This window comes from Urocampus carinirostris, chromosome 16 (assembly GCF_059441175.1).
Source record: "Urocampus carinirostris isolate Australia breed hairy pipefish chromosome 16, RoL_Ucar_1.0, whole genome shotgun sequence".
Lineage (NCBI taxonomy): Eukaryota > Metazoa > Chordata > Actinopteri > Syngnathiformes > Syngnathidae > Urocampus > Urocampus carinirostris.
Window position 1 is genome coordinate 31,428,475 of NC_142364.1, and position 22,747 is coordinate 31,451,221.

At 36.6% G+C, this 22,747-nt stretch overlaps 1 protein-coding gene across 4 annotated transcripts in view; it reads left to right on the plus strand.

Moving 5' to 3' along the window:
• The window catches only part of cacna1bb (calcium voltage-gated channel subunit alpha1 Bb), a 146,978-nt gene that overhangs the window by 68,537 nt on the left and 55,694 nt on the right, over positions 1 to 22,747 (plus strand). For all 4 annotated transcript variants that reach the window (XM_088356094.1, XM_088356091.1, XM_088356092.1 and 1 more), the window contains 9 exons: positions 4,778 to 5,461; positions 7,698 to 7,882; positions 8,003 to 8,132; positions 9,405 to 9,534; positions 9,631 to 9,690; positions 10,367 to 10,473; positions 18,773 to 18,869; positions 20,610 to 20,770; positions 20,896 to 21,045. In XM_088356094.1, the coding sequence (XP_088212220.1) occupies positions 4,778 to 5,461; positions 7,698 to 7,882; positions 8,003 to 8,132; positions 9,405 to 9,534; positions 9,631 to 9,690; positions 10,367 to 10,473; positions 18,773 to 18,869; positions 20,610 to 20,770; positions 20,896 to 21,045 (1,704 nt within the window). The remainder of the gene's footprint in view (positions 1 to 4,777; positions 5,462 to 7,697; positions 7,883 to 8,002; positions 8,133 to 9,404; positions 9,535 to 9,630; positions 9,691 to 10,366; positions 10,474 to 18,772; positions 18,870 to 20,609; positions 20,771 to 20,895; positions 21,046 to 22,747) is intronic.

Sequence of the window (22,747 nt, forward strand, 5' to 3'; positions counted from 1 at the left end):
ACTTGGTTGGGAATCCTTTTGCACGGATTACTGCATCAATCCGGCGTGGCATGGAGGCAATCAGCCTGTGGCATTGCTGAGGTGTTATTGATGCCCAGGATGCTTCGAAAGCGGCCTTCAGCTCATTTGCATTTGTAGGTCTGGTGTCTTTCATCTTCTTCTTAACTATACCCCACAAATTCTCGATGGGGTTCAGGTCAGGGGAATTAGCAGGCTAATCAAGGACAGTGATGCCATGGTCAGTGCACCAGTTACTGGTGGTTTTGGCACTGTGGGCAGGTGCCAGATCATGCTGGAAAATGAAATCCTCATCTCCATAGAGCTTTTCAGCAGATGGAAGCATGTAGTGCTCTAAAATCTCTTGGTACACAGTTGCATTTACTCTGGACTTGATGAAACACAGTGGACCAACACCAGCAGCTGACATGGCTCCCCAAACCATTGTTGACTGTGGGAACTTCACACTGGATTTCAAGCAACTTGGATTTTGCTCCTCTCCAGCCTTTCTTCAGACTCTGGCGCCTTGACTTCCAAATGAAATGCAAAACTTGCTTTCGTCTGAAAAGAGGACTTTGGACCACTCTGCAACTGTCAAGTGCTTCTTCTGCATAGCCCAAGTCAGACGCTTCTTCCGTTGTCTTGAGTTCAGAATTGGCTTGACCATGGGAATACGGCTATTGTAGCCCATTTCCCGGACACGTCTGTGAACTGTGGCTTTTGATACCTGGACTCCAGCTTCAGCCCACTGTCTTTGAAGCTCCCCCAAATTCTGGAAGCGGCTCTTCGTCACAATTTTGTTAAGGCTGCGGTCATCTCTCTTGGTTGTGCAGCGTTTCCGGCCACATTTTTCCCTTCCAACAGACTTTTTGTGGATATGCTTTGAAACTGCACTCTGTGAACAGCCTGCTCTTTGAGAATTTTCCTTTTGTGTCTTACCCTCCTGATGGAGGGTATCAATGATGGTCCTAAGGACAGCAGTCTTCCCCATACTTGTGATTTAGTTTACTGAACCAAGCTGAGTGTTTTTAAGGCTCAGGAAACCCTCGCAAGGTGTTTCGAGTTAATTAGATGATTCAGGTGATTAGTTGAATAGCCTACTTGTATACTTTTTCATGATATTCTAATATTTTGAGATAGGATTTTTGAGTTTTCTTAAGCTGTAAGCCAAATTCAGCAATATTAAAATAATAAAAGGCTTGAAATAGTTCAGTTGATGTGTAATGAATCCAGAATGTATGACATTTTTGTTTTTTTAATTGCATTACAGAAAATAAAGAACTTTATCACAATATTCTAATTTTCTGAGACAGTCCAGTATATATGGTACTGAAATACTTTTTGCCACACTCCCTATTTGATATAACACGACTAAACTGTGTATACAAATTTCAGTAATCAATAGTGCTGGGTATTAATCTGAACTTCTTAAACTGATTACATTTTGATTCACAAGAGCCTTAATTATTCTAATTTATTAGTTCAAATATAATCCAGCATTTATTTCATCCGACATAATGTAAAATAATAGATTGTACTCCTCTACACATAGGAGCTTTCCGGGAATCGTTTAAAAATTTACATATTTATGTATATTACGCATTTATAATATTAATATGACTCGAACTCACAAGTCATTTGCATTATGATGAATAATACCATGGTCAGTTAGGAAGTCTTGACTTAACCATGACAATTAAAGGCATTTTGATGCTTTTCATTCACCATAATGTGGTGCTGCTCATTTGCCTTTTGTTATGCTCTCGAAAAATTTTAAATATATTTTCCAAGCTCTTTCTGATTTTATTACAGCCATCCGTCTTTATATAAAATGCCTGTGCAAAGAAGGCGCTACTCCATGCGTGCAGTCTGGCAATATGATACTACTGCCACCTACTGTGGAGAATGTGCAATTATACTGTGGAAATGTAGTATAACAAAAATGTTTTCCTTGCCGACACATGAAAGTTCTTGGTTCCAGTAAAAAAAAAAAAAAAAAAACTCTTTATGATATAAAGTTAATGTTAACTTTTCCCCTTAATGGGAATTAAAAACTTCAGTGTGAAATACGAACAGTACTTTACATTTGTCCATCAGGCAATAAATTATGTTGCTGTATTAGGCTGTGCATTGCTCTGCGCCAGAAAAACATCTCTGAAATATTGTTTTGTTTTCATAAGTGAACATTTTTTTGCTTAAAGAAAGAAAAATCACTTCAATTACTGGCAAAAACGAAATAGACAGTTTTACTTCAGTGTTTTTGCGACTATGGCATCCTGGGCACATACATACAGTATGTATATATATAGTGTACTGTAGCTTGGGAACGTATATGTTCTCATTTCACTGCATTCTAGATGTGTTTTTGCAAAATATTTGCCAGCATTGTGCTCACATGTGCATGGTTAGTGAAAGCTACACTCTTAACACAGTAACCCAATTATGATTCAATTTCCTTTTTTGTTGTTGTTTAGAGATGGCAAAAACAATACAAAATAAGCTAACTTGATTCAAAACAACCATATATTGCCATTCTATTTTAACCTCCTATTAAATCATGTTGACATGTTTTGGTTGGTTGGTTAGTTGGTTGGTTGGATCCCTTACCCATAGGGTAGGAGCACCATTTCCTGTGATGTGTCTTGGTGCCCATCCCTCTCCAGGCCAACATATGTTTCCACCCAGTCTGGCAACCCAAGATTATATTTCATACAAAACCTCCCAACAGTGAAAAAGGTTCAGGTTCAGGTGTAAGAGTCAGATTTACAAATAAATAACTTTCATCTTATCTATTAATTTAATGGCAGAGCAAAATGCGATATATAAACTGAAGCATAGAAAAAAGTGTTTTCTTAATGTCTATGCACTCCTCTTTGTGAATAAGAGCATAAATATATAGGCAATCTTCCATCATGAGAAAAGGCCAATGCAACAAGGAAAAAAAAAATACTTGGTGGCTTGACTTGCTGTCTATTTGCTAATATTATCACTAATCTTATTGTTTGGGGCTGAGGTGAGTGCCCAATAAGAATCCTTGTTCTTATTATCGCCCTCTGCCATGAGGCAAGAGAATTGCATACCTCACTTTGCATCTGCTCAGAACAGTAATAAATTGTTAGGTAACACCGCACCTGCCGAACCCAACTGTAAATCACTGGTAACATATTTTAAATGATAATGAATGAAATATTTTTGTGTGAAACCGCTGAAAACTATTGTTGTGTTGTTTAGAAAACAAGAAAAAAATGTGTCATTTTGAGTTTCCACCAAAACTATTAACCTCAAAGATATTGTGGTGTTGTATAAAACCACCTTGAAACTTTACATGAAAGCTGGCATGTTTTTAAATTCTAAACAATTCCACAAAATAGATAAAACTAAACTCATAATTTGCATTATTTTTAAAGTAAAAAGTATAAAAAGTCATTTTGTTTTAAACATCTTCAAAAATATTTTACGTCAATCAAAAAAAGGATAACAATTTAGTTTGTTGTACAGAATAATCAAAAACGTTGGATCAATTTGATTAATGCAGGGTATTGGTCAGCAAGTGTTTTAGAGTGTAGCATGGCAGACATTTGTTGCCTGCATCACTGATCATTTTGTGACAAAGCTCGTGATTTTATTTTTTTTTACAGCTAATCTTACTATTAATTACTTCAACTCACTCACTGTCATTGACAGCTATTTTTGTCAAAGATCCATTTTTATTGGGCTGCCATTGAGGGTCATGGACATTAACAGTGTTGGGCGTATTACTGAAAAACAGTAATTTGTTACAGTTACTTGTTACATTTAAAATGTATATCAGTTACCCCCAATATTACTGACACCAAAAGGTAGCGAAAGTAGTAACTAGCTACAATTTACAGTATAAAAAGCTGGCATCCTTAAACTGCTTTAAAATAACCATATAATAAAAGAAATACAAGAAAACACCGACCTGTGGAAGCAATAAACCCTTGATATTATTTGGCTTGTGTAATCTTGAGCGCTTGCAAACAACCACTAAACTGAGAAACTCCATACCTAGTAGTATTTGGGCTTAAAGATTCTGCTCCATTTTTTGGTACTGTCTTGACATCTCCTTTTTTTCTTTAGGCATGACGTATTTCAATAATTATAAAAAAACACCTGTGCTATTGTGCCCCATTAATTTCCGGTTGGTTGGTTTGCCGCACCCCCATCTTCTCGCAGTCCCTTCCGTTCGCTACTGGTTACACACAACCAAATATGTGCATATGTCTGACCCCCTGATTTCAGTATTTGATTTTATAGTAGAAAATTCGGCTTAAAATTAAGTATTTTTGGTAGGCCTAATACCTTCATGAGGAGAAATTCAGTGTTCTTGTGTGCTTAAAACAGCGTCGCCATAACTGTATTCAGTTGTATTTTGTTAATGAATATAAACATGCACACCCTTCTTGAAAGGTTATCGGCGAATCCAGGATGCACGTGACATCGTTAGCTATGAAGGAGTTTTCAGCAAACAGAAGACACTCTAATTCATGCATTTAATGAGAGGCGAAACAACATAGTAACACATCTTGTAGTAACGACAATAAAGTTACAAAATTTTATGAGGAACGCGTTACAGTACTCGATACCGAGAAAAGAATTGCGACCCAACACTGTAAATGAATGATTCGTTTTTACTGAGCTGTGGGTGAATAAGTTAACAGAAATTATAGAAAACTGGCTGTGTTTGAACTTTGAAAAATAAAATGGGGCACCCTAAACTGATGCTGTGATAATTGTAGCATTTCCATTTTGTGTCTAGCAAGGAACAGCAACGATCAGCCAAGACCATGTCAATATGGGAGCAGAGGACAAACCAACTGAGGAAACACAACATGAGGGCAAGCAGTGAAGCCTTGTTCAATGAACTCGAGCCCGAGGAGCGAAGACGACTGTCCTCGGTTCTCCATCTTCATCCCGACATGATGACTCACCTGGACAGGCCACTGGTGGTAGAGTCCAGGAACAGCGACTGTCCCGCCAAGCCACCTGAAGAAGGACCGCAAGAGGGAATGGGGGACAATTTCCATTTGCACGGAAGGAAACACCACCGTCACCGAGATAGGAACGGCGAAGGCAGGGATGTAGGAGATCGGGCAACAAGGCATCACACCCATCATAGCCGGAGCAAAGATCAGAAGGGCAACGGTGCTCAGGCTAAAGAGAAACGATGGGAGGAAGGGCAAAGGCGAAGGCGGCATCATCACAACGGTTCCCCAGAAGAGGAAATGGTAACGGATGTCCGAGGGGAAGAGAGAGGGCATCGCCATCACCACTCACACCGAACGACCAAAGAAGGAAATGGAACTTTGGCCAATGGAGATCGTAAGGGCCGGGGAAGAGGAGACGATACCTATGGAGACAGGAAAGGACGGTGCTCTAAAATGGTGAGAGCTCATTCAACTCTGGATACTGAGGAGAGCAAAAAGTGCAAGAAAGGTCATAGGTAAGACACCATGTGGGAATGACTTATACATTGAAGTGCAACAGTCGTTTGATTACTGTAATTCCGGAGAACACGGTACACCCGATAAAAGATGATTGCTCAAATTTAAGAACAAAGCTCCATTTTGTCATTGCACAGGATTTTAGCAGCCATAAAAACTAGCTAATTCATGCCGATATCATACATTTTAAGCGCAAATTATCATTGGGATTTGGTTTCCAAAAACCTTGGGAAACCCGAATTAAAAAAAATAACATTAAGAAAGATACTTAGATAGTGTTATAAAAGGCTGTTTGAGAAGAAAATGAAACTTTTGCCCCCCAAAAGTTTTATGAATTTCTTAAAGGTGGTGTCCACTATGTGAAAGTTCTGCCGCCATCTGATGGCTTAAAGTCATGATCGCAGCTCATTCATCAAGTACGTGCCTCAAACTTTTTTGAAAAAAAAAAAAAAAAAAAGCTCTACTTTTTTCATCTTTTTTAAGGTTTGGGTTGGTGTTTGGACAGTATTTGAAACACTCCTTTTCTTATTTTCACTATTTTCAGGCTACATTATCAGGAAACCGTGTGGATGAGCATGTAATGACTCCACACCCTTCTCCCTATCCCTCCTCTTTCCTTTTTCCTAGTGTGTTGCGAGTCCTGAACGTTTCTAATAAAAGTAAGATAAAAGCAGATAGGCGCGGTGGAAAAAAAACATAAAGGCTTTTTTTTAACTCAGTAGAGCATTGTTAACACAAACTTAATAGAGAATTTTTTCTACTTTCAACTTTTTAAGGACACCTTAAACGACGCACCCCAGCTTCATTATGGTCACTTATATATAATTATTCCAGTCCAAGGTAAAAAGTTTTTGCTAAGTTTTACAGATTGTGAAAAGTTTTGCACTTGTAGGCCAGGCTTCTACAAAAATATCTCAACCAGTATAATTGTAAGTCTGAACAATAGCACCCATTGATTATGTTAATTTGAAAAAATTAAACAGCAAAAAAGCATTTCTATCACTTTTTAGAAATAATTAAAAAAAATCTACATTTACAACCCTAGGGCCTTACAGGGTTAACCGCTATAAACGAGGAATTCCAGTACTCTGCTCCAAACAAAACCATATGGAATTTTCTTTTGCAGAGGACTTTACATCCCTGAAATTTATCGAAGAAAAAAAATTGGATCATTAGGATTTTGTTCTATTTTGACTCATAGAGAACTGGTCTATTTCAGGGGGATGAGGATTTTGACAATTTCTTATCCAAAACGGTAATCAATGTTAAAACATTTTATAATCAAAGAGTTGTTTGGAAAATTGATAATTGTTAAACCTTTTATCATAACACACTTTTCCTTACTCTTACTGATTACTACCATTGCTTCAGACACTTGCCTTGATCCAAACACATTGATAACGGTATCATCAGACCACAGGACACAGTTTTAAGAAATAATAAAAACAATGCTACGTTAGTATTTTACAAAATGAACACATTATGGTTATGAATAACTCAGGGGTGAAGATCTCAGTGTGTAAAGGACTCACGCAGGATGGTGCGGAAGCACAATGCAGAAGAACAGATTAGTACAACTTAACGGTAGTCTTTTATTAGGGCAGGGTTTGGTTCACGAAAATACAGGCAGCGATGCTACAGTATCCAGAACACCTGGTAAGCCAGTAAGTCCAATAGTTCTTCAGGTGGTACTTGTAGTATGCGAGGTCAGGCAGGGATTTAGTATACTGAATGAATAAAAGCGCTGCGAAAGGGGTGCTTGGAACATAACGAGAAAGGCAAAAACTACCAAGGAACCAAGGGGCCAGAGTACTAAAAAAGGAGAAAGAATCGTGTTAGAAGGAAACATCGCGGGGAAACCAAGACAACTGATTGTTAGGAGGAAAATAAAACCCGGAAGTGAGCGACCAAATGAAGAAAGGGGAAGTAATGACAATAAAGAGAGAAAAAGAACAGACAGAGAAACAGAACTCGGGGTGCAGTATCATGACAGTGTTATGCTGTCTTCTAAGTATAGAATAGAATAGAATATGCCTTTATTGTCATTGTTACAACATGGGATATGCTGTGACAACGAAATTGGACGACTCCCGTACCACATTTACAGTGAGGATAAGGAAACAAAGACACAAAGGAACAAAGAACTAACTGGATCTCGTTTGACTGCATAAAGTTGAAGCACCTTGACAGTGACTCCATTGTCAGCTCTGATTAGATATACATTTGTTTTGGCAGGGAGATGCAGTCTGACGGCGAGGAAGAGGTTCTTGCCACCAGTCCTTTTAGTATCGGAGACAAGCAAGAAGATGCCGATAACCAAAAGAACTCTACAAGAGCCAGCCAGGCGGGCATTAACAGCAACACGGTTCTCATCCCAGTTACCATTACTGCGCCACCTGGAGACACCACTGTTATTCCCAGTGAGCAGAACGCACACCACACATTATGCACACATCCTGTAGTGAATGTTAGTCTTCAAATTATATGTACGTTTCAGTGGTGAGCCATTTGAGCGACTGTATTATTTTCTTTCACATTAGTGAACAACATTGACCATGGCAACTTCGGAGCCAGCGAGGAAAAGAAAGCTCTGGAAGATGACGATGCTGCTAATGGGCCTCGACAAATCCTGCCCTATAGTTCCATGTTCATCTTTGGACAAACGAACCCGTAAGTTCTGGCATGTGACATTTTTTTCAGGGGGTTAAAATTCCAAGTCTGTTGACTTAATCAGTGGAAACTGGCATATACTTACTAAAGTATGGCTAATTAAAAACACGTTTTTTTAAAGTGTGTTTCGAATGGATGATTACTGTATTTGTGTAAAACACTTTTTTTTTCATCAGAAAAAGAACCCAAAAGTTTGAATGGCCTTATATGTGAGGTTTTTCTGCAGTAAATTACCATATTTGTCCAATGATCGATTAGTCGAAAAATATCGCTGATCATAATCGCAAAACACTGTATGCAATAGGAATCAAAACCGGGGGTCGCGGCATTGAGTGCGCTTGATCCCAACCACTCAACTACCAGTGATATCTAACATACAAAAAGGTTCTAATGAGGTTATATGTACTCATGGTACCAGAGACAAATGTTACAGAATGAAGAATTGTGTTCATAGTTTATGATGTCAAAAAATGATTTTAATCATGGCCGCAAGTTTTCAACAACTTACAATGGTTAGTTTAAGTTGAGAAAAGGTGAAATGAAATGTTATGCCAATGTTTAATAAAAAAAAAAGAAAACAATTAGAGATGTCGTTATACAAGAGTGCACGTTATGCACAAATGAAAGAGCTTTATAAGTGCATGTCAATGCTTTTTGAGTTCAGACATTTTAATTCAAAAAGGTGGAGAACCCTTATTTCAACTGTAGGGAAATTTACCATAATTTCCATACTATGAGCCACACCTAAAATCCCCATTTTGGCCAGATAGTTAAGAGTGCGCCTTTAAACCTGGTGTGCCATATATACTGCAGAATACTGCGGGTGAAATTGGAAATGCATTCAGCAATTAAAGGTGTATAGACGAACATTGCTGACCTAATTTGCAAAACATTGCATGAAACGTTAAGTGAACCCGAGGAATAATGGTGAGAGTACCGACACTTTACCACTACCCCACTAGGGGTGAAAATGACATCTGACAAGGCATTACACCTTATCTCATTATCAAACTATTATTACAATGCCAGGAACAAATATTTGCATTGTTTATTCTGATAAGTAAAATAGTTATTCTGCTTCTTCACCAAGAATGTTAGAGAATGAACAAAACAGGAAGTATTTCAACATAATACTATACAATCTTTTTTTTTGAACGCATTTTTGAGGTCTACGATTTATTGTCAGGTGCGCTTTTAGTGCGTAAAATATGGTATATTTTTATGTCTCTTCATTAAAATCCCCCTGAAAATTCCGTGCATGTGTTGTTCCAGGGTACGACGGCTGTGTCACTATGTGGTCAACCTGCGCTACTTTGAAATGTGCATCCTGATGGTCATCACCATGAGCAGCATCGCCCTGGCAGCCGAAGACCCTGTGCAAGCCAATGCACCGCGCAACAACGTGAGTTGGACTGTGTGAATTTTCATCTCGGCAACTTTTCAAGTTAGACACATTCACGAGTGAAAGGTGTCAGTTGTATCTTCTGCTGCATTGCAGGTGCTAAAGTATTTGGATTATGTCTTCACTGGAGTGTTTACGTTTGAGATGGTGATAAAGGTAACAGATCTGTCGCAAAAAAAGGATGTAGAAATACTGTGATCCCTCGCTGTATCGCGGTTTACTTTTCGAGGTTTCGCCACTTAGCAGATTTTTATCAGGCATTCTGTATTTTGATTGGCAGTCACCCCTCCCAATTTCTGCCTGTGCATCAATAATGATGCAGTCAAACAGCTTGATGAACCTTCATTATGTAAGTGCAAATATTTTTTAATTTTGAGTTTTCTGAAAGCCATGATGTCAACAAAACAATCTGGACTGACAAAAGCACCAAAAGGCGGACGAAGATGGACTTCTCTATATGCTAAAGCAGTGTTTTTTTGGTATCAGTAGTGCAATATAGCAGCAAGATCACGTTTTAAATTATAATTCAACAGTAGAGAAGTTATCTTTAAAAAAACATGTATATAGAGTTCACAGTTCACGGATCCCTTAACCACCATTGTTGTCGGGGCACCACTTTCTGTGGTGTGTATATAGTACAGCACGAGCCTGTTAATATGGTTCGTACTTTGGTTTCAATGTATAATACAATATTTGTTAAATAGATAAAGGTGTCTACTTCTTGGATTTTGACTGTCGCGGGTCTGTTTGGAAACCCTGCGGAAAACGAGGGATTGCTGGATATTGTAAAGTAAATAAGTAAAATAACAATGATGTTTTTTTTATTGTGTAGATGATTGATTTAGGACTGCTTCTTCACCCTGGTTCCTATTTTCGTGACCTGTGGAATATTCTTGATTTCATCGTGGTCAGTGGTGCACTTGTGGCATTCGCCTGCTCGTAAGTCTGTCCTCTTAATGCTCTTGCAAAGGTTTATTGTTTTCCTTTTTCACATATACAATATTGTTCAAAAGTTTTGGGTAACCCAAATAATTTTGTGTTTTGCATGAAAAACTGACACTTTTATTGATCAAATGAGCTGTTCAATGTCTGTGTTCTTTTGCCCATATTAATTTATTTCTTCAGTTGGCTAGTCCTAGAAACGGCTTTATCTTTGCCACTCTGCCTTGAAGGCCAGCATTTTGGAGTCACTTTTCCAATGAAGATGTTGACACTAGTGTTTTGGGTGTTTTATTCAACAAATACGCTAATGTACTTATCTATCATCTTGCTTGGTTTTTGCCTCCCTCGAATCTATCTTCTCTGGTTTGAGCCTGTTTGTGGGGTTCACTAAAGGGAGTGCTACACACCGTTGTAGGATATCTTCAGTTTCTTGGCAATTTCTCATATGGAATAACTTTCATTTCTATGAACAAGAACTGACTGTCAAGTTTCACATGAATGTTTAATCACATCCAGAAATGTGATTCTCCAGATTGACTATCTCAAAGGAAGGTTAGATTTATAGCTTCTTTAACCAGCTCAACAGTTTTCAGCTGTGCTAACATCATCACATTAGGGTTGGTTCCTGGAATTGGGCCTCTATACACTTATGTAGATATTTCATTAAAAGCTTGACAATTGTAGTTAAAATCGTAATTTACCACATTGAAAATGTATGGAGTTCTGATTAGTTCCATGTTATCATCATTAAAAAAAAACTGTGCTTCTCCTTCAAAAGAAATGACATTTCTAAGAGACCCCAAACTTTAGAACAGTAGTGCAAATGTTTGCAATGCAGAGTGTTACTCCTTCAAACACAAATATTCACAAGAATACAATCAAGCCTGGGTCATCACAATGGCGCTAGCTGGAACCTCACATGCGTTGCAAGCATTATGTCTAAAATGTAATCGTATTTTTGAAAAAAATTATGTTATATATGTCGTCAACTAAAAAAAAAAATAGAAAGTATTTGCAAATTATATTATTTGGACTTGTTTTAAGCAAAATCACAGTTGGTTTGTATTTCCCTGCATCTCAGAATAATTATGAAGGCCTTGAGAGGAGAGTTAATGAGGCCTTCGAAGCTCATAAGGACATGCAATTTGGGTTTCATAAGTAAATAGCTGATTTGATGCCTTCTTTTTTTTGTTGTTCTCTGTGTCAGTTAATACAGTGTCCTTTCTAAATACGAGATTAATCTGTTAAGGCAGTGTTTTTCAACCTTTTTTGAGCCCGGGCACGTTTTTTTTCATTGGAAAAATTTTGCGGCATACCACTAACCAAAAATGTTATAAATTGACATTGAGCAATATGTTTAATTACAATATAATTTATAATACCCCCAGTTTTTACAGCACAGACACTTGACAATGACATTATATTTGCAGAAAATTATTCATAAATGTTTTATGAAATTTTACATTTTAAAAAGTGACATTGGATAATTTCTCACAGCACACCTGACATTCTCTCACGGCACACTAGTGTGCCGCGGCACAGTGGTTAAAAATCACTGTGTTAAGGTATCAAGTTCGTATCTTGGATTCCTTATATTATTTCTCGAACAAATATTTCCTATAATAAATGACTGAAAATGTATTAATCCATTCCCTGCCTTAAACTGATGAAAAATCTCTAATGGTTGCGTCATGAGATTCCCTTAACTTGGATTTTCTCTCGTATTTTAGGCAAAATCTTATCTCAAAAGACATAATGTATCTCAAATTTCTAATATGTATTATGGCTTGTATGTAGAGGGGGCACTGTATTGCTTTGACAAATTCACACCTGTAAAAATATTTTTTGTCTGCTTTCTGTCTCTCTGCTTTCTCCTTTTTCTGACTATAGATGCTTACTTGTCCGTCTTTTACATGTTGCTGATTCTTGTGTATTTGCTCCCTTTTTTATGTTCTTTTCCCTCCTATCCTTGGTTTCTGCCTTGGATTGCTTTCAGGAGCCTAATGGGGTAATGCCTGAACTCTCAGTCTTTCAGTCTGTGCTTGTCTGTCCTGTTTGGATCTTCTGTTTTCCTTCCTGCAGATTTAATCGATTTATCTCCGGCAACCTTACAGCTGAATGAATGCTTGTGTCTGACTCATATCAGTAACCACCAGAGATACTGGCGCACATGTGTTTGTTTGTGTTCTAAAAGAGCAATTTAGCTTGTTTTCTTTCTATCTGATAAGATTTGGACCAATAACCTACTGTTCATACCTTACTAACTGTATGAGTACATTTCAAACTAAGACTTTTGTGGGAGAAATTACATTTTTGCAGATGCAAAAGATGAGCGCTGTGTTTTGCATTCCAAAAATCGATTAAAAGCGCATTGGAAATGATTACAGTAAGTGCAATCAATATGAATAACATGATGCTATTTTTTTGAGAATGCAAACAAAGTATGCAAGTGCAATTACAGAATTTTGTCAGTATCTCTTTGAGGAATGACTAATGCACGGCCCTGCCTTCACATTAAGTCTAAAACTGAATCATGCAGGTTGTCAAACGTTACATTTCATCTTCATTAACTCCTCAGCATTCGGTCGCTGTGCTCATCGTCATTTACACTATAGGCTCATTTTTATGATGTAACAGGCTACTTTCACATTGCAAGACTATTTTGGAGCTGTGCCCCTTAATAACCATCATCAAGTGTGATCGTTAAGCTATGATTTTATGAAGTATGGTTGCACAGTAACTTTTGTTTCTACCTGATTACCTTTGAAAAGAATTCCATTGAAGTTTCATTATTGTCAATGATAACAAAGTAGTGAAACATATTTTGCAATAAGTATAGACGTGGCACTCCCCGCAAAACACAGAATAAAGACTTCAAGGTAAAACCCTGTGAGGATATATAATCAAAACTGTTTAGAATATGTTGCTAAGAGACTGGCCAGAGTTTTAACATTGGTGCAATGAAAAACAGTTCATTTTAACAATAGTACAATATAAACTTTTGCAATGGTATTTAGCAGCAAACCATTTTCAATACTACTGTCAAGATGTACATATTTTTCACAGTTTTGGGTGCCCAATTAGAATGGTGATGGCCCTGGTAGAGAACCTTTCTCTGAGCCTGTTTGTCTTTGTTTTAAATGACCTGTAGTGCCTACCAAAGGGCAACAGGTCAAAGAGGTGGTGATTGGGCTAAAAAGAGTCCTTTATAATGTTGATGTCTCTGCTGCGGTATCATGAGCCAGCAATGTCCAAAAGCTTCCTGTTTCCTCCTGACCGGTACTGACATTGATAAGTGATATAATATACTGTGTATCCATACCTTATGTTTAGCAGAATATTTTATTCATTTTAATATTTGTATTGTAAAACTATTCAATTGTATTTGAGTAGGGTAGGAAATATAATACTTTTAAAATAAGCAAAATTCTTTGGTATTGCAGATAGGAAATATGTTTGCGCAATCTAGGTATTGTTTTATAATGTTATAATTGAATCAAACCAGTTCAAGGTGTCCCCCTGCCCACTGCCTGAAGATGCCTGAGATGGGCTCCAGCAACCCCACGACCCTTCTGAGGATAAGCGGTGCAGATAATTGAATCAATAATTATTCGAGAAATTAATTGATTTTTTTATAAAATCTGTCAGATGGATATTAGATACTGTGCATTCTTTCCTAATTGTAGTGACATGTGGTAAGATTTAGAAACCTACATCTTATTCATCATTTTATTAGCAGAACAATGGAATCAACATATAAACTGTGTTGTAGTCTTTGTTTTATTGTCTTAGCTTAATTTATACATTTCAGTCTGTCTAGTCATCCTTTTGAATAAAAGAATCATAAGACCCATGAAAAATGTGCATGCAACGACAAAAAAAATACTGCATGGGTTGACTTGCTGTTAGCTTGCTAATACTATCACTAATTCTATTGTTCTGGGCTCAGGTGTAGGCCAAATGAGAAGCCTTTGTCTCACCATCGCCCTCTTCCATGAGGCAAGAGAATTGCGTGTCTCACTCTGCCTTTGTAGATGGTCAGCCCGAGAATACGTTACTAATTGTATTGTTAATATTCATTATATAAAGTGAAAAAACAGCAGTTTTCATTTCAAAGAATGTGAAGTTAAATCAGAAAAAAACTAAAGTACTGAATAAATAAAACAATTTAATATATTCTAAATTTCATATTTCATGATGAAAGGTAGGGCTGACTGCACATGACTTCCTCATCAGAATGTACTGTTTTTTTTAAAGATTTTTTAATCTTATTTTACAAAAATAAAAGCTTGCTTTTCTTGTAAAGTAGGAAAAATAACATTGACATTGCATAATAAAATACAACTTTCGTCTTAACGCCAGTGTGAATGCAGCTGTCCATTCAAAATATCCTTTCATTGTTAAGTCATGTATTCCAATTCAATTTTATTGATCAGTCATGTGTGAAAGGTCCATGATTTCATTAAATCCGCCTTCCATTTGAGTTGTTTGAAATGTGCATCATAATGTCATCAACTAAACATACTTCACATTGCCATAGTAACGTGCTACAATATTTCATTTAGCTCAGTTTTGTTTTCTTACATCCATTTGCTCTATCTTTATTGTTTGCATTTCAATTGGTTGGGGGTTAATTCACAGTGTGTGTTTGTCTGCTTATGGCGGCTTTTTTCTCATCAGATCTCAACAAAGCGTGCCCAGGTGGGAACAGCCCTTATCTATTTTTTGCTCATCCACACTCCTTCCTCTTTTTTCCTGCGTGTGAAGCACACAATGCTTCTTTTATCCACCTCATCAGATTTTGTGGTACTTGTTGGCTTCCATCCCAAGGCTTTTGGGATATGACCTCTTACCTTGTAGAATAAAAATACTTTCCGTCCCATTATTTTCACACGAGGACCAAAAGACAATATTGGGAACCACCTTTTTGTTTTTGTTTTTAGCTTTCAGAAGGTCAAAATGCAGTTGATTTATCTGAGAATTGTAAATCTTATATAAGTGGTATCGATACTAAGCATTATAATTCCACAAAATCTTAGTGATGTGCAATACTCTGTTATTTTAATCATTAATAGTTCACTGCTGTTAGTGGCTGTGCATATTAATTTAATGAGCTGGTAATTAATGAGTAAATTATATGGAATGATTAAAAAATATGCATTTCAGGTGAATTGGCCGGTCCAAATTGTCCCTAGGTGTGAATGAGCAAGTGAGTTGTCTGTCCCCGTGTGCCCTGCGATTGGCTGGCAACCAGTTCAGGGTGTCCCCTGCCCACTGCCCGATGATTGCTGGGATGGGCTCCAGCACCCCCGCGACCCTACTGAGGACAAGCGGTGTAGCTAATGAGATGAGATGAGATTAAAAAAGACGTTATACTGGAGTCTTAAAGCTTATGTGAGTAGTTAACTACTTAGCTTGATAATAATATCACTAATTCCATTGGTTAGGGTTGAGGTGTGCATCAAATCAGAATCATTAGTCTCACTCTTGCCCTCTGCCATGAGGCAAGTGAATTGCGTGCCTCACTCTGCACTTGCAGATGTGATAATGATTTTCTTAATAATATTCATAATATAATGTGAACATTTTGTGATTTTGAAAAAGCAAATCCAAACAAACATTGTGAAGTTAAATGAGAAATAAATTCAACACTTTATAAAAAAAAAAGATAATCTTAATTTTATATTCCAATGATGACAGGTGAGGCAAAGCTTCTCCTGAGTGAAGATTACTGGCGATAGCTTCATATATACTACAACAAAGGGCAGAAAACCACTTTTTCTAATTTTGAGGTGTTTTTTAATTGAATTGTCTTGCTTGTCATTGATATCAACGTTGTTAAACATTGTGTGAAACAAGATTAGATGTGGCACTCCTGGGTAAACATCTAATGAAGCCTTTAAAGAAAAAAGAGTAAAGACCGTCAGGATAAATAGGCATACATATTTACAACTTAGTGCTTAAAGACTGGACTAAGTTATAACAATAGTGCAATGAAAAGAAGTCAAATAACACTTAGAAGGAACAAAAAATCCCTAAACAAGTCACTAGGTATTTTATCGTATTCTAGTGCAATAACAATGTTTTGATAGTTTGTTCAGATAAAATAAGAAAATATATTCTGAAAATAAGTAAAATGGTCTTATCTAGTAATTAGCAAATGGTTGTGTCCATTTTAAGTATGCCTTTCTAATGTTGGAAGAAAATATGTTTTACAAAATATCTGGCCTGTTTTAAAGATAATTATGCCTTTTTAGGATGTTTTTTTTTGTTATATCCTCCCCAAAAATAGACCAATGCGGTAAGAATTTCGTTTGTTTTAAATTATCTGTTGTAATTGTTTTTTTTTTTTTAAATCTGCTTATCTTCTGAAAGCTATCTGGTGGACCACTGTTGCCATCTCTGCGTTTTGAGGTTCTTCAATAACAAGAGCTGGCACTGTCTTTTCGGCTTGCATGCACGGGTGGTTGAGTAGTGCGAGCATGAAAAGTGCATGTCATTTTGATAAACTGAAAGCCAGGGAGGAGAATGACAGAACCGCATTTTTCTCTCTACCAACAGCACCCTTGACCCACCTGTTACAACACAGAGATAGTATCTACATGTGGATTTTATTATAATTTCGCGAGTAATATTGTAATTGCCAGTTAGTGGTTTGGGTATGGCTTGGATCTTTTCAAGTTTAATTGAATTGTCTTTATTATCGTTGATATGTTAAACATTGCATTCAACAAGATCAGACATGGCACTCCAAGGTGAACGCGTAGTAAAGACTTTAAAAAGAGTGCTTAGAGACTGGCCCAAGTTATAATAATAGTGCAATGAAAAAATAGTTAATAGTTTATGGGGAGCAGTAAAGCAAATATGGAAAGGATTGGTTGCATACGAGTCCTACTGTCAATATAGTTCAAACACCTGCAAGGGTATTAAACTCGGATTAGTTCAGAGGCCACGTGATAGAAAAAACATTGTCACGTGGGCCGGACTAATACATGACATAAAAGTGCACCTTAACTGGTGGGCGTGGGGTCTTGTCAAAGCCTCACTCATAAATTGTGATTTAGGGATGTAAGATATAATTATAAAACTTTTTTAGGGTATTATTTCCTCAATATTTTATTTTCCTTTACTAAGATTGGATCTTTGTGTGGTGTTTATCAGTGTTTATCAATTGTGAATTTGCTGCAAAAAATGATGATAATAATACAAACAATTACAATTGAACAATTGAAGTGTCAAAAATAGCAAACAAACACTAATTTAAATGATTGATTTGATGATTTAAAAGCATTCATGCTTCTTTACATTTCTGCATGCACACCAAGGTGCTATTTTATTTATTTTCTATTTGTAATTTTAGTATTGCCTTTAACAGCACGTCTGTGACATCTATATTAAGAAAACTAGCATCAGGTTGGGCTCCTCAATGTTCTCTGGTTAATTATCGGTAGTCAGCAAATACAGGTACACAGGAGCTCTTTTGCAAGGGGCGCATGGCTTTTGCGACATCCAGTGGGGATATTTATAACAGCAAGTCACTGTTTCACTATTTCTATTTAAAAAAAAAAAGATAAGAACTGAAAATATACTTATTGGATAAAAAAAAACGTGACTTTTAGTTCATGCCTACCAGTCCTCTTTTTGCGTTTTTGTGAAACATGTTACAGAGATGAATACCTTTTCTTGTTACAGTAGTTTGATTGACTAAACTTGAACTATTGTCTTTACTCCTTTGTACATTGACCAAAGACTCGTGGTAGTGGTTCCTGCAAAGAAAGTGTTGCCTCGATGTGAGGTTTATTCTTTGCTAAGTCCTTTCACTTTTTTTTTTCAAATAAAGAATGTTATTCTACAGAAACCTGATTCAAATGTTAACAAATAATGCTAAAGGAGGAGCACATATTATTGAGCATGGCAAAAAAAATAACCCTTTTTATCTAGCAGTATAACTAAGCAATGCACTAGTCTATTTCTCGACATGGAGGTTTACAGTATACATTTAACATGTTAAAGAATTTGAAGAATGACTTTGAGAAATGCATCAGATTTGACTCAAATGTTGTCTAAGGGACTCTAAATTACGTCACACTTCTGATGTAAAATTTCTCTCTGGATGCTGTAGAATAACATTGCATAACCTTTCATCAAGAGTATCTCACTACTAACAGATCATAAGAAGGTATTCCCCATCAAGTGAAGCATTTACTTGATTTACTGTGAAGGAGGAGTGAGACGAGTTAAACGTAAATGGGTTTCTCAACATTGCACCAATTAACTGTCGTCTCGATCTTGACAGAGGCACAAAAGGCAAGGACATCAACACCATTAAGTCCCTGAGGGTCCTCAGAGTCTTGCGGCCACTCAAAACCATTAAACGCCTGCCCAAGTTAAAGGTACAGTCACGAAATATGTTACTTATAAAGCGTATTCTTGACCTGTTTAGTAAACCATTGCATGTTTGTTGTTCTGTTTTTCAGACAGTAAAACTGCTAATATTTTTTAATTGCAGATGAGACTAACTTCTATTCCAACGATAACTGTATTAATCTAGTAACAAATATTTACTACCCTAAAAACATGGTTGGGTATGAATAAAATAAATTTAAATAAAATTAAGTGATATTCTTCAGTAATTACAAGGCAAATCTAGACCTGGCAGTAAAAATGGATGGTGTTGCCATTGTATCAGAAATTAAATTTTTACAAATTACAATAAATTAAATTGGAAAACGCTCACCGGACACATACAAACGAAGGTATCTACAATTATTTTAATTATTAATAAAGCCAAATTATTTTTGAACTGTAATGCACTGTATTTATTATATTGTTCTTTAGTTTTGCCATACTTGACGTACTGTGCAGGAGTTCGGGGCAATAATTACATAGGTTCACTCTATCCCTGTTTGTACTCCAAAAACGTGTAATAAAGGTTAAGGATTATACACAAGGCATGATACCGTGATCATACCAATATTCTATTTCTGCAGTCCAAATTATTAAAACTGTCTGATTGAGTGGAGTTTTCCACTTTCCAACTCCTATTCAAAGTGAACAAAGATATACTCCCAGAGAACATACAAAAATTATTCACACAAAATGATGGAAGCTATAAACTTGAGATGTAGTAACTTTAAGATACAACCGGAGAGAACCACCAGGAAAAGTATGTGTGTGTCTGTATGTGGAGTTAAACTTCAGAACAAATTACAGGATGAGCTCAAACAATGTCCAAATATTCACCTGTTCAAATCCAGATACAAAAAAAAAATATTGGCAAAGTACAGAGAGGAAGAAAATGGCGTCTGAATGATAAAGCAAATGGAAGATGTAAGGAAATCAACAATGTTATTGTTATTATTATATTATTATGATAATATTAATAATAATTACTATAACTGCAATTATTGGTATCATTATCATTATTGGTGTATGAATGATATCTAGTGATTACTAGCATTATATGGTTAAAAGATGGGTAAAACCAAAGTAAATTAATGAAATCCGAAATGAGCAACTACTGCACATCCATGTAATTTATTTGTTTAGTGTTTTTATACCTGAATCAGGCTTAACACAGTTTCAATTTGTACCATTCTAGTTAGCGTTATCGACTTCAATTTCAGTTTCGCTCCTCTTAATTTTATGTATGAATGATAATCAAAGTAAAAAGCTAATTCCTTCAGACGATCATCCAGATACGTCTGGATAGAAAAACAGAAGCAAACACTGAAATAGACCGTTTGTATATGAGCTATTTTTAAATGAAACCCTCCCTAAAAATACAAATTGGTTTTAGCTGATATAAATGTTAAAGGAATGGCCTAATAAATGTGAATTTTTAATATCATAGATAAGGATGGATTCATGCTTTGAAGAAAATTCCTAGTGTAGCATCTAAGTGGATTGTGACGATGAAAATGGTCTGTTTTGGTTATACATTATAACATTAACTGCTTTGGTATAAAATAAGATAAAAATACTCAGCTGGCTCTGCGTATTTACATGAAGTGGATAATCTTTACGTTAAGAAGTTTGTTTTGAAGCACACCCAACATGTACTTAGCAGAACTCTGAGGACAAACATTGATAACTACATGGAGTTTCTGACAATCACATTGTAAATTTTGCAGGCTGTGTTCGACTGTGTGGTCAATTCCCTCAAGAATGTTCTCAACATCCTCATCGTCTACATACTCTTCATGTTCATCTTTGCTGTTATCGCTGTGCAGCTTTTCAAAGGCAAATTCTTCTACTGCACGGATGAGTCCAAAGGTCTGGAGAAAGACTGCAGGTAGGCCATTGACAGTCTTTGGCTATATATACTCTGAGGGTCCTACAGTTTTTCAGATCAAAAATGTTTATGTTACAGACTAAATGTTTTTTGTCATTGTTTTGTGTGTTTTTTAATTCACAAAGGGGTCAGTTTCTAGACTATGACAAAGCGGAGCGAGGACGTGATGTGGAAGCTCAGCCCAGAGAGTGGAAGAAATATGAGTTCCACTACGATAATGTACTCTGGGCCTTCTTAACCCTTTTCACCGTCTCCACAGGGGAGGGATGGCCTCTGTAAGTCCCACTAAAGCTAAATCTTACTGTTGTTTTTTGATCTAAATCCGAAGTAAATATGATTACAGTTATATGCAGGGAATAGTCAAATTAAGATTATATTACGGTCAATAAATGTGCACAGTAATGCACAATAGTCAGACTAAAATGGTTTGTTTAGTCCACATACTTAAGGCCATACCTCTGGGAAGAGATGTATGAGCCTGACTTCTAAATATACTATATAATACACATTTTTAAAACTGTTTGATTAGTCATGAAAACAGAACCGAATTCTGATCTCATTAAACTTCAATTACCTGTATTTCATATATATTTAAATCAAGCGCTCAGTACATGGAGAATAAATTAAATCCAACGTATTTCTTATGTTTATGATTCAATCCATGCTCAATATATAAATGAAATGTTCCTGTGGATAACTGAATTAATTCATTCATCATCTCCACAGCTGTCAAAAACTGGCAAAGACTTGGAGTGTTTTTTGTTGATTTTTGTTTTTTGAAAGCAAAAGTAATTAAGTCAACTAATCTATACTAATACTCTAATAAACTAAAAAAATGACTAAAAATAGATATAGGTCTATATCCTTTTTTCCCCTCATGTATTGTTGAGGATTTGGATTTGAGATCGTATTGCAGCTAAAAACAATGAAATCAATAATTGTTTTCCTTTCCCACCCTTTACCAAAATGTTTTACCCAATATGGCCCGCAACCCAAAAGGTTTGACCACCCCTTGCTTATACAGTTGTCTGCAAAAATGGCTGGAGTTTTCAATCAGAAGGTAGTTTGGACATTGGTTTGAGAATATAATTCATTTATTAACTTGGTAGAAGATGGTGGTCCTTCTGGCTTACAAACCAAATCCTGACCTTATTCATTTTGCATGTTTAGAAAGTAGGTAAGGAGCAACAAATTGAAGATGTGAGAGGAGCAGTTTTCCATTTATAGGGCAAGGTTTATGGTTTTACAATAAAAAATTTCAACCCTAATTTTATGAATTTACTATTAACTCAAATACACTAAATGGTATAGAAATCAAAGAACAGCAATATGATTGACCAATACTGACAATGACGTAAACAGTGCATAATAGTCCAAATAACGAGCAACCCTGATATCCAATTACTGGGAGTGCAGAATTATTAGGCAAATGAGTATTTTGACCACATCATCCTCTTTATGCATGTTGTCTTACTCCAAGCTGTATAGGCTCGAAAGCCTACTACCAATTAAGCATATCAGGTGATGTGCATCTCTGTAATGAGAAGGGGTGTGGTCTAATGACATCAACACCCTATATCAGGTGTGCATAATTATTAGGCAACTTCCTTTCCTTTGGCAAAATGGGTCAGAAGAGGGACTTGACAGGCTCTGAAAAGTCAAAAATAGTGAGATATCTTGCAGAGGGATGCAGCACTCTTAAAATTGCCAAGCTTCTGAAGCGTGATCATCGAACAATCAAGCGTTACATTCAAAATAGTCAACAGGGTCGCAAGAAGCGTGTAGAAAAACCAAGGCGCAAAATAACTGCCCGTGAACTGAGAAAAGTCAAGCGTACAACTGCCAAGATGCCACTTGCCACCAGTTTTGCCATATTTCAGAGCTGCAACATCACTGGAGTGCCCAAAAGCACAAGGTGTGCAATACTCAGAGACATGGCCAAGGTAAGGATGGGCCCGTGGCTGGATCGGTAAAGGG